The 13,144-nt window shown below is 39.8% G+C and overlaps 1 protein-coding gene across 1 annotated transcript; it reads right to left on the bottom strand.

Moving 5' to 3' along the window:
- Positions 1–868: 868 nt before the first annotated feature.
- Positions 869–12,735, bottom strand: LOC116720713 (asialoglycoprotein receptor 1-like). Its single transcript, XM_032564108.1, has 6 exons — positions 12,587–12,735; positions 11,660–11,790; positions 11,239–11,344; positions 6,435–6,524; positions 4,594–4,800; positions 869–1,233 (listed from the first exon to the last, which is right to left on the bottom strand). The coding sequence occupies exons 3-6, from the start codon at positions 11,327–11,329 to the stop codon at positions 869–871; spliced, it is 753 nt and encodes a 250-aa protein (XP_032419999.1). The 5' UTR covers positions 11,330–11,344; positions 11,660–11,790; positions 12,587–12,735.
- Positions 12,736–13,144: the final 409 nt, after the last annotated feature.

Here is a 13,144-nt window from a genome sequence, read left to right as displayed (position 1 = left end):
GTGTTGTCTGTTTTGTATAGTCTGTATAAAATGTATATCTCTGTTCCTCTGCAGCTTTGTTGTTCATTGCTTTGTATGAGATTAAACTCTGTGATCTGTGACGTCAACACGTTGTGTTGTTTCGTTTTACCAGCACGCCGTCGCTCCACGTCGCCCACTGAGAGCGTCACTCGCCAAGGACTCGGAAGATCCCGGGCAAGATTAAAGAGGAAAAGAGCCAAACGTTTTGTCCAAAGCTAGAATAATGATCCTCATTTTTTAATACTGGGGAGGGAAGTCTGGGCCTCCCTTCTGAAGCTGCTACCCCCACGACCCGACCCCGGATAAAGGGAAGAAAATGGATGGATGGATGGATGGATGGATGGATGGATGGATGGAGCACAGGTGTGAAAATTGTGAAAGAAATGAAATGAAATAATAAATCTGTTTAATCACTTGGTTCAAATGTTAAACTATAAATAAGTGGTGAATTTGTAAATAATCGTGTGTGTTTGGTAGATAACGGTGTTGAATTTACTTTTAGGAATATGTAAATACTATTTCTATTGTGTTGTTTCTTCTCTTGGTGGAATGTCTGAAATAAATTCTTCAATTCAGTTCAAATGAATGACAATAAGCTTATAAATAGGTACAAAATAGCTTTAATAAAGTGATTAAAGATATATAAACCAAACTGAAATTGCTATAGATCTCCCTATGAAATTGAACTAAGGTTAAAATATGAATAACTAATCTTAATGACTAATATTCACAAGTCAATATATATTAACTTACAATATTCATTAACTTCGAGGTAAGCCTATAAACACTTGAGTGTCTCAGATTCTTCCACATGAAGTTTTAATAATATCAGATTTTATTTTGTTTCCTAAACATTTAAAAATGTGGTGAAGTCTTTAAAAGAGTTATATTTAAACCAGACTGTCGTCAGCCTCTCAGCTCGGTAATCTCTCCCATCTGGACCTGCAGGTCCTCTGACCACTGACCTGGTGTCCAGTCGAGTCCCGTCGACCCATTTCCATTCTCCCTCCTTTTCAGTGTCAGTCAGTCCGATCCAAAACCTCTCTTTGAACCGACTCAGGAAGTTCTGCTCTTCTCTGCTGTTGATGATCACCAGGTCTGCTCCTCTTTCCAGACAATAATTTCTGCTTTTACCCCATGTTTCCCTGGCAGAGGAAAAGTAGTAGATGCTTGGACAAAATGTAGCCAACTGTTGTTTGAAGGAACTGGGCACTGGAAGAAAAGACAGAACCAAAACCAGTGATGGTCAATCTGATGATGGAAATGACTGGAGACATAAACAAACTGCTGCAGGTTTTAATATGAATCTCCTGATTGTCTCTCCATCAGAAGTTACATTTTCAGTGAAACTGGGCTCTATTTCATGCTTTCAGTAATCTGGTGCCTGACTACAACTCAGAGGTCATCAGACATGAAGCAACAGGACTAAAAGAAACTTCCTGATTTAACGCCTTGAAATTGGGTCTCTGTCTCTTTAAGAAACTCCTGTTATGTTCGTTTCTGAGGTACAGCAATAATATTTGTGGGTCAATTTGACCCGGGAGTGTTTAATCATGCTATAGTGTCAGAAACCAAAAAGTTCCTTCAAAACATTTTTGTATCTGATTATTAACTCCAATACTAACCATTTCAATCAATATTTGTGCAATGATGTTTTATTATTTCTCAGAAATTAAGGATCAATAACGACAACCTGCTCATTTACTCATTTGGACATAAAAAATGGAATTTACATTTTTAATGTCCACTGAAAAAAACCTAGACACAAAAAACAATAATTTCCTTGAAATTGGTCTTTTGAAATTTTTTTAATATTTATATATATAATTGAACTTGAGACACACATACTGTTCAGGGTCAAATTGACCCGCTGATTAAAATCAAGATAAATGAGTCATGCAGAGAGTTTTTATGTTTTCCTCCATTTCTGCTGAGTGTCACTCAGGGTGGGTGGAGTTTGTCCACAGGAACAGAAAAGATTCCTGTCAAAAGTTGTATGAACACTTTCTGCTTTCTCGCAGTTTCCTAGTGAAGTAAAGAGAGTAGTGAGAAAGTGGGCTTGTGTGTGTGTGGTGTGGTGTGTGTGTGTGTGTGGTGTGGTGTGTGTGTGTGTGTGCGGTGAAATATGGTTCATAGCTGCAAGGAAACATATAGAATTGGACATTTTTTAAATCTTTTTTTGCACTTCAACTTGACTGATGGGTCAAATTGATCCGAACAGTTTCTATGTAAAAAGTAGACCTAGGGTTTGGTACAAATGTGTAAAATGAATAATTCTCAATTTATATGTAGAGTGCACCTATTAAGTCAAATAGAAAAAGTTTCATGCAAAAAAATTACTTTAAACTATTTTTTTTATTATTTCAACTTTAAAACGGGTCAATTTCACCCGGAACATAACAGGAGGGTTAAGTAACTCCTGTTCTGTCTGAAGCTCCGCCTCCAGGAAGTCATCACAACAAGGCTCCTCTATTAACCCTTTAACATTTTTACCAGTGTTGCTCTGAGAAGTAGCTCCTATAGACAGCTGATTGCTGCTGGCTAGTCTGAAGGAGCTGGGTGGGGGAGGAGCTGCTCCTTGAAGGCGGGGCTAGGTCCACCCAGGTGTTTAGCAGCTGAATGGTTGCCATGGACATTAAAGGATTTCTCAAAGGTGAAAGAATCAAAGCAACACAACATGACGAAAAGATCAAAAAGCAGATTTTATGTCATATTGTTCCTATGTTTAAAAATCAGGTCTAAACATTCAAAGTATTTGCATTCACTGTGTCGATCAGGAGGCATCGAGACAACGAGAGAAGATATTACTTCTCAAACATGTGGAACATATATAAAATAAAAATAATGACAGTTATATAATGAGTTCCTCGCCCCGCCGCCTGTCCTGCCTCCCCTTGCAAACAAATGTAGAGAAAAGAACCAGAATAATGAGTCTTTATAATATTATGAATGTAGGCAGAACTACATGTACCTGAGTCATAATGTGTGTGAATAAACATTACTGCATAAGGATACGGTGGCTTCAATGGTTCATCAACAGCTGGAATAATTTGTAGAAAAAGTCAGACAACGCTTAAAGGATGTGAAACATTGTTCAGCTTATGACAATAATCACATTTTTAATGTCTTACAATCTTTTACAACTAAGAAAAGGACTCTGTTGGCAGTCAATTTAAATTCAAAAATACTTTATAGATCACAAGGGTAATTAAATAAAATGAGATATTTAGTTTGACCAGGATTCAGACCTGTTCTCTCAGGTTACCGAGTGTGTTGCTCTATTTTATTTTATTTTATTTTATTTGCTCATATTGGCCGTCAAAGGGACAGCAGGAAGTGGGTGGCTTTTGACTTGGCCAGGCTAAAAACACACTTCCTGTTGGATTTCTTCCTCTCTGTACTTTCATACGCAAGAATTTCTTTCTATGTAAATGAATTGAAAAACTGCATTCCAGCATAACTGCATTATTTTAGGATAATTAAAAACATATATTGTGAAGGCGTGGTGTTGAGCCACAATCAAGTGTCTGTACATGAAAGCCATTAAAGTTTATTGAAATTTGTTAAAACACACATTGAGGTTTTTTGACACATGGTGCTGGCCCAGGTTACGTGGATTTGGCTCCACCTTGTGGCCAAGCAGGACACTGCGCAGGCGTTGTGAGTCTCATTCCTTCAGTTCATTTTAACTGAGGCCAAAATGTCCCCAAAATGTGCTACTTTAAGCTAAAACACTGAATAACCAAGCATGCTTGTCTTTTATGCTGTTTGTGTTTCTTGTTGTTCTGATCAAGTATAAATGCAGAAACTATTAAACACTAAGAACACTTAGTTTGATTTGCTGCTATTCATCAAGGAAGCTCAGATTCGTACCAAACTATGAAGAATGGCTGCTGAGGTCCACTAGTGAGAGTTTAGTTGGATTTGAAAGGGATTTTGGAAGATACAGATGTTTGTGTTTAACACAAAAGAGAGAAATACGAACATAGAGTAAAGAAAGAACAATTCAAGAGAAAATCTGAAAATTTGAGCTCATTTGGATGGATTTTTAAAAATGTTTTTAAAGTTTGAAGGTCAGATGAAACATTTTTCACATTTTGTAAATAACGCCCCACCTTCAACCAACCGAAGGCAAGACCTGTGGCGTGGACCAATCAAATTTAGCCATTTCACAGCGCCACATAGTGGTGGACTTTGATAAGAACGAGCTAGACGTGTTATCTGCTACATGTCTGTCTGTCTGTGTGGGACAGATTAATGCCAACAATATTTATCCCTTCAACCAAAACAAACTGAACGTAAATGTTGTGCCACATTATTTAGCAAACCAAAGTGAACATTATCAGCCACCAGAGTCCAGAGCCTCATGTGTGAATCAGCACAAAAACATTCAGATGGATAAAACTGCACATGCATGTGGGTCTTTCATTTATACAACCTAATTTGCCTGAAATAGAGACCAGCTGCTGGCAGACTGCTGCCAGGTGTTGGAGTAACCATGACAACGGTCCCTGCTTGTATGTTTGTAGACAGGTAGGTCATTCCTGAGGGATTTTGTTCCCACTTACTCACATGCTTTTAAATCCACGTCCAGTTGTCCTGCCTTGCTGCCAAAAACACATAACAGCCCTTTCATCTGTTGGATCTGGGCTTTCAGCGCCTCCCCAGCAGGTTGTGAAGTCGGGTTCTGGTCGGGTTCCCCGGCGGGGTCAGTGCCAGAGTCCTGGCTGTGGCGTCCGGTCAGGTTTTTGTCACAGTCCTCAGGGTAAAGGGAACAATCTGTGGTGTGTACAAAGTAAGTTTATTCTTACAGACGTTTATCTGTAACGGTGAATCTGATGCTTCAACTAAGCTTCAGATCTGGACAACAATCTGAATCGTTATGGTTACGATATGAACGTGTGTCTGAAATATCTGGATGTTCTCAGCCTGCGATTCTCAGTTTATCACTAATGAATCCTTCATGCTTTCACCTTTTAACTGCTCCTCTGTTGAGGAGAGCATGAAAACAACAGGACTTTATGTCACAGAACAAATCTCATCTCAAAGCGAAAAGACGCAGAAATATAGAAAGAGATTCCAGTCATTTAAAATTATTTTCATACGTTTTTATAAAATACCTTCACCAAATATTGAGCTCCTCCCTCATTCCTATGGGAGTCCAGCAGACCTGTGGAAGAAGTTTTTTTTACCTATCCTGTCTTGGCGTTTCAGTTGTTCCATAGAGTCGCTGGTAGCCGACATGTCTAAGGCCGGATTTGATTTTTGATCAAATCAAACTAGTTCGGCCTCGATGATGCAGCTGGTTGTGTTTCAGCGGCATCTGGCCAGCAGGGGGAGTTAAGATCGGAGCTCCTCCAGCCAGAAGGCCGTTCAGACGTTCTGTGGCCCAGACAGCAAACTCTACTTTCTTTATGACCTTCTTTATGACCTTTACCACTACATCTCTTATCCAGACCCTGGAGGGCCGAGCAGAACCCAGCGTGGCCCCTACAGCCCACAGTCAGTCCGCCTCATCTCTGAGAGCCAGCCAATGGGAACACACCAGTCCAGAACCAGACCCACCAGTCCAGAACCAGACCCACCAGGAGGTGGGTCCAGAACCAGGCCTCATCCCAACATGGTGGCTGGAAAGAAAGAGTTCATTCAGTCAAAGTTTCTGTCTCTGGGCTGCAGAACTGAGCAGCTCATTTATCCAAACAGCCATCAGCAAACACAACTCCTACTGTAACCAATCAATCAATCAATCAGATTGATTGATTGATTGATTGATTGATTGATTGATTGATACTGTAACTAAAGACCTGACTGGTTGCATATACTGTCTGTGGTATGCTGCACATCTGGTACTTTCTGGAAGTACTTTAACTTTTCTACTGTTTCTTTTACTTGAGGTCTATTTGACTGCAGACAGGAAGTGGAGTTTAGGCAGCGAGCTGCAGCCGCCAGGACAGGCTGGATGCCAGGGAGCTTCTCTGCTCCAAACTGCAGAAATCTGACTCAGGTCCTACCAGGTTCCATCACAACAGCACCAAACCTCAGCTGGATCTGGCAGCTGAAGTCCAAATGTTCCCAACAGAACCATCTGCAGTTTTACTGGGAATGGACCAAACCCATAAAATGGTTTTCTAGTCCTGCTCACACACACATTTATACAGTGACACACAGATCAGTAGGCAGCCTGGGGTTAGTGCCTTGCCCAGAGGCACATCAGCATGTGGCTGGAATCAAACCCAAGTTTTCTGATTATCTGACGAGTTCTGAACCCTCTGATCCAGAGTTCATTCAGCAGAATGGGAGGAAGCTGGTCTAGTTAAAGCCTGAAAGCAGTGTCTACCTCAGAGTAGTTTTTGGTCAAAGTTTGTCTTCAGTAACCAGGAGGACATGCAGACAGGAAGCTGCAGTGAACTCACAGGAAGTCAGACGCAGTGAGATGTTGAGGGCAGATTGGAGGATGCAGAGAAGTCCGAAGCTCAGGAGAAGCAGACGGAAAACTTTTCCTCCTGCCAGAAGGAAAGAGAAACTATCAGGAAGTGACGGCCAGAAACATCAGAAACATGAAATGTTCAGGGTTTTATTGATTCCGGTGTAGAACCGGTCTTGGTCTCAAGGCCATTTTTTGATGGTCTCGGTTTCGTCTCGGACTCGGGATTTTATTTCAAGACCGCAGCAAATTTGTTCCGAACATTGAAAATGAAGATTAGGTTTAATTATCTAAATGGATCTTGTTTCTCTCAAAGCTAGAAGTAAATTGGCAGCAGCAACTTTCCTGCCTCTCCTGGATTATGGAGAAGTTTTATTTATAAATGTTTCCACCTTCAGTCACTGAATATTGTGTATCATTGAGCTTTAAGGTTTCTAACTAGCAGCAGACGTTTTACTCATCATTGTGAGTTTATGCAGAAGCTGATTGGCTCCTTTACGGAGAAATAATCACCTGATGATCCTGATCTATAAATTTCTACTCGGCTCGGCTCCAGCAGACTTTAGCTCTCTTACATAGATCTGTTATTTCCTTTTCTTTAATAATATTTTTCATTTGCATGTTCCACGTGTTCGAACTGAAAAGGGGAAGCGATCAGTCGGTGTTTTGGCTCCTTCAGCCTGAATCAGCTCAGTCTGAACTCAAGATGTCAGAACCAGTGTTGTATAGTAACGAAGTAAAAATACTTCGCTACTTTACTTAAGTATATTTTGGAGTACTTCATACTTTCCTCGAGTATGAAAATTTTTGATAACTTTCACTTTTACTTCACTATATTTCCGAACTTAATTGCGTACTTTTACTCCGATACATTTTCAATGTGTGGTTTAGTTACTCGTTACAAAAAAGCGAGAGAGAGAAACAAAGTGTTTTGACCCCACCTACTGATTAGCAAGTAGCAAGTAGGCTACCGAACAAAGTGGGTAGCCTGCTTGCCTGGGCTTGTTCATCACCACCAATAGGATACACCTGTTTCGCTTCTCCCATTAAACACAAAGCAAGTCTCGCAATCAGCAGCAGCCACATGGAGGAGGAGACGGAGACCACAACGACTGCAACTACGTCGGACACGGCTCCAGGGGAACCACCAGCTGGTGATGAGAGCCCATGGCCTTATTTAAACACAATATACTTTTTCGTGGGTGTTAAAGATTCGTCGTACCGCATGCAGTTTATGTTATTCCTGCCCGAAGATGTGGAAATTCTATCTTACAAAAACTCCCCGTCCAACTTGAAGAAACACATCGAGGTAACTTCTTATGAAATGGTTATAATCCTCCTGTTTCAGTAACTATAGCTTGGTCACTAGGCACTATTGTGAAATCTTGACCATAAATGAACTTTGTTTGGCATTGTTTCAGTTCCATACGTGGTGTATTTAGCTTAGGCCTAATGTTGACTGTAGCAGGCTACCTAGACTCCTCTGTTCAAGGGGGGACAGAAGCCATAGCGATAGCAATTTAGACTAAATTTAACGAATATAGGAAAGGCATGCAAGTTCAAAACCAGGTTTACAGATGCCAATAAGCTGCATTTCCCTCCCAATTCTTTTTTTCTTTTGCATAATGACCAGTTGTGTGCACCACCTACTGACTGTAGCATTGACTGATTCACTGATTTGTGAAGTAGAGTAATCGTAACAGCTCTTTTTCTTCATGTTGGCCGCATTTTCTGTACTATTTATTTTTTTCATTTTCAGCACTGACCTTACTTGAAGGGAAAACTTAAGGCTTACAAAAACTTTGTATTTTCTGTCCTGGAGGGTTTACTAAGAAGCTGGTTCAGTTGTAAAGCAGGTTAAGTTAACCTTGTGCTATAGGTAAAGCACCTAATTTTCTTAACTAAATGATGCCTGCAGGTATATCTATTAGCAGGTTTAATTTTGCCTGCACTTGGTTGTGTACATTATTTTAAGTGTATTTGACAAGTTTACCAAAATATAAAAAATGTCATTCAAACTGCATTTGCTTTGTTTTACTTTTTACTTGTACTTTTCATTACATTACTTGAGTACATCCATTTTTACAGTAATTTCCATACTTAAGTACAAGAAGTTTCAGATACTTTAAGACTTTAACTCAAGTAACATTTCAGTCAGTGACTTGGATTTTTACCAAAGTCATATTTTGGAGAGGTACTTGTACTTTTACTTGACTCTGAGATTTCAGTACTTTATACAACACTGGTCAGAACTGATTTCATTGGATTTATTTCTTCTTAAAAACAAGAAACCAGATTCTATTAACCAGCATCACTGATTTTAAATTGTTTTCTATTGTTTTACACTTGTGCTTATGTATTATTAGTTTGATTTTGTAACCAGGTTGCTGTATCGCAGACTTTCTGCCCAGGTTCCTCTTGAAAATGAGATCTAGATCTCATTGGGTTTACCTGCTTAAATAAAGGAAATGATTAAAAAATAACAAAAAAGCATCAACAGCCAGGAAACGATTTTTTAACTTCCTTTGTAAAACATAAATAGCAAGTCGCTCAGTGACCCAGTGGGTCGGAGGTCATGTGACTCACTGTGAGCCACATGGAGTCCGAATATCGATGGTCAGGAAAATGAAAGCAAATAATCTGAGAAGGAGACGCAAAGATTTGAGATGAATTATTAACATGATAGCAAGATAACAAAGGGATCTGATTTCACAGGTCGGAAAAAAGCTTTAAATAAAAAGCGGAGAGCAGGTTAGTGGAGCTGATTACTTCTGACAGATAATCAGAAGTGTTTAAATCAGCCAATCAACCACAGGAAGTTCAGGCATCACTTCCTGTTGATGCAAAATGGAAATTCAAAAACATAAATCTGCATCAGACAGGATGTTCTGTTTGGTGGTTTTACTATTTTGTGTGGGAAATGTTTTTGTGTTTTTTTTAGTGTTAATTCCTGATGCACTTGAAATAATCTGAGCTCTGCCCCCGGGGCTGTTGTTTACTGGTTGCCATGGCAACGAGTCTGCCTGTGCCGTTGAGCCGACAGACTGAGAAAATAATAATACAATCAACGTTTCTCCATGTTTCTCAGGATAAATTGCATCATTTGTTCGTAGAACGTGGAAATATTCAGATCAACCATCAAATAGGATGAAATATTTCATAAAGTATAAAGAGTCAAAGTTTGTTACATTTTAAATCATGACTCCTATTAAGTAAAATTAAATTATGGGCCATTATAAAGAGAAATTTGCTTTTAGATTTATTAGCAGGGAGAATATATATTTTACATCCAAACATCAGCATCTCAGCTTTAAACCACATTTTCTAGAATCCAGTAATAAATCTGTTCACCAGCTGCTCCAACCAGACACAACAAAAAGGTTTTGCATCTTTAATATTTGTTATATTAAAAACACATCATGTCTCATCGGCTATCTGTGAGTCAGCAGGACAAAAAGGTTTATAGCAGAATCACCTGAAAAATACAAAGTTTATATAGATTAATTAGATTACTTATGTTTTAACATATTTATATTTGGTAGTGTGTTTAATAGCTGCTAAAAGGTTATTTTCTAAAGGTGCTATTAATCTGACAAAACTGATCAGGACGCATATCCTCATTTATATTCATTGATATTTATTTAATTAGCAAATAAATAAAACAAGAACGACAGAACAACCCTGACCCTCTTCGATTGCTGTTGGATCAGCAGCTGTGATCTCCGCCATGATGGTCGACATCACAGCTGCCTGGTTGTCATGGTCACATACCTGGTTGTCATGGTCACATACCTGGTTGTCATGGTCACAGTCATGCTGAGCGCCTTGTGCTTGGTTCCTTCTTGCTTGTTGCTCTTTGGTCGGCGTTCACAGTCGTTGTTTACCGTCAGGGTTTCGCCTCAGCTGCTGTTTAATGGTTTCTGACATGAGCGATATGGGCAAACGCCCAGGGCGTTATCTTTCTAGATCACATTGGTTACATTTATTTCAGCTCTAAGTATTTAATATCTAGGTGTTTTAATGGGAATGTGAATCTTTCAGATCAATTTGATTAACATTTTTGATCATATTTCACATTTTATTGTGTCATGTAGCGCGGCGCTGGTTTTGGTCTGGACTCGGTCTCAGACCCTAAAAGTCTTGGTCTCGGGTTAGGTGATTGATTGATTACACTACCTGTGTGTGTGTGTGTGTGTGTGTGTGTGTGGGTGTGTGTGTGTGGGTGTGTGTGTGTGTGTGTGTGTGTGTGTTTCTTCTGCAGAGCGTCCTGCTGGGCGTGGAACCAGCATCTCCTCCATCATTTCAGGTTCTTCTTCTCCTGCTAGAGTCCAGCCTCATTCCGGACTGAAAAGTCCAGTTTCCGTCCCGCCTGCTGTTCTTGCTGCCAGTTTTCTGACCCTCGTTGTTTCTGTGTATTTTACATTTCAAGGTCTGAGGCCCAGCTGCTGCGCCGGGGGCCAATTAAATTTTTGTCCTGGGGCCCAAAACTCCTGCTGCTGCTCCCATCATGGCAGACTGGAGGCAGTTTTTGAGTTTCTCTCAGATTAGCTGCTAAAATAATCCTGACGTCTCTCAGTGAAGATGGAGTGAAGATGTCAGCGTGAACAGGAAGCATTTTAGCTGCTATCATATTCATGTTTGCATGTGGTTATTAACTGATGTGTACCAACAGCTCAAACACAAACACACCACAGAACGGACGGTTTAACATAATGTGAAGTTTGTCCATAAACCTTAATGCAGTTATCAATAACAGGCACGCTTCAGGTAATCTGTGGGATTATTTTATTCACCTGGATTCTTCTTTAAATCCCGACTCTTTGCTGCAGATGCAGGTTCTTCATCTTCCATCTGATCGTCGCCTTCAAATGTCGCCATGTTCATTTCCTGCTTCTGTTTCTTTGGCAGAATCATAATAAAAAGGAAAGAAAAAATAAACAGCTTACAACAATTTAAATTGAGAAAATGTATTAATAAAAACCTTCATCAACCAGGAAACACAACATACAATCAGGAAATGAGGAGGCTTATCTTGATGTATATTTCCTGTTTTATATTTTTTAAAATATTCATCTTCCTCATTTAGTTTTGTTTTAAAGTTGAATAAAAGTTTCTAATATCATTTTGTGTGAATTCTTATGAGGAGAAATGAGAATCGCTGAGAATCAAAACTGTCTTTAGTAAAAACTGACAAACATAAAGTTCTGTACTTACAGACGGGTGAAATGTGGTGTTGATGCACGGTCAGAACCGGACCGAGAGCTGACCACCAACTTCTGCAGCAGACGGTAAGAGGAAGCTCTGGTGTCGTTTGGTTCCTCCCCAGTTTTCTGCAGAGTCTAAAACTACAAGATCACACAATTTACAGTACCGGGTTCTGCTGAGCCTGGTTTTACGTCACCAATCGGATCAAAGCAGACCTCAGGACTTTATTAACTTCATTCTCAAATAGTCATTAATACAGTTATTAAAATGGATTTAACCTGTCACCGTTTTCTGTCTCAGTGAAGTAAATCCTGTTTCTTCTGACTGAGGCTCAGGCTGAAGGTTCCTGAATTAAAATGTTAGTTTATAAATCACTGAGCGGCTCAGAACCAATCAACCTGCAGACCTCTCAGGGTCTGGTTCCGGTTCTGACCAGAGAAGCATTTGGGAACAAACTTCCAGAAAAGTGCAAAACAGCCAAAACACTGAGTTCCTTTAAATCCAGATTAAAAACCCAGATGTTATTAGTGGCTTTGGAAACATAATTGATTAAGAATTTAACGATGGCACTTAACTAAATGTTCCAGTTGTTGATTCTGCTTTTGGACGTAAAACTCTTTGAAATGTCTTTCTGCTGAAAGATGCTACACAAATCAAATCTGACGAGTCTCTGTGACGGATGGACAGCGGTCCAGCTGTTGAACTCTGACCTATCAGGACCTCCATTCATCCGATCAGAGAAGGTCAAAGGGCAGACAGGGAAGAGCTGTAGAGCTGCAGGTTGGAGGTGGAGTGTGTGTGGAGTGTGTGTGGAGCTCTTCCTCCCCTCGATGGGACGGAAACCAGCGTCTCTGGGAAGGTTTGATCTTCATGACGGACCGTAAAACTCTCCATGTTTCAGATGAAGGCGTCCAGATGTGGGATAGTTTTACTCACCTGGATTCTTCTGTAAATCTCGGTTCTTTGCTGCAGGTTCTTCATGTTCCACTGAGATCTGATGTGTTTCTGCTGGAAGCTGGAAACGAGTTAAAGACAGAAAAAGTTCAGCTGCTGATCATGTGATCAACTTCCAGACTCTGCATGTTAAAACAAGTTTTCAGGGTTTGAACTTTCTGCTGGTTTCATTTCCTGTTTCTGAACGTTTGGAAAGGTTTCTTATTTTTGGGTTCATTCTTTAATTCTGACCTGCATCAACCTCTTAAAACGAAAAGAACCAGAACCTAAACAGAACCACTTTAGATTGAGCCTTTTTCACCCTGTGATACAAAGTGACAGAAAATAATCCTAGAACTGTTTGAAATGAGAAAATGATCATATTTATCTAAACATCAAACAGGAAGTTTGTCTTGATTTACATTTCCTGTTTTATACTTTAAAAATGTTTATGTTATTGCATCATGTTTAATTTACGGTTAAAAGCTTTAAAGTTGAATCTGTTTTAGGTTTTGGGTGGATTCTGAACATTCCTCAGTACTGAAGGGAATATCTGCTGGT

This window comes from Xiphophorus hellerii, chromosome 5 (genome assembly GCF_003331165.1).
Source record: "Xiphophorus hellerii strain 12219 chromosome 5, Xiphophorus_hellerii-4.1, whole genome shotgun sequence".
NCBI classification, from domain to species: domain Eukaryota; kingdom Metazoa; phylum Chordata; class Actinopteri; order Cyprinodontiformes; family Poeciliidae; genus Xiphophorus; species Xiphophorus hellerii.
The sequence above is the reverse complement of the archived record's forward strand: the minus strand, read 5'-3'. Positions and strand labels throughout refer to the sequence as shown.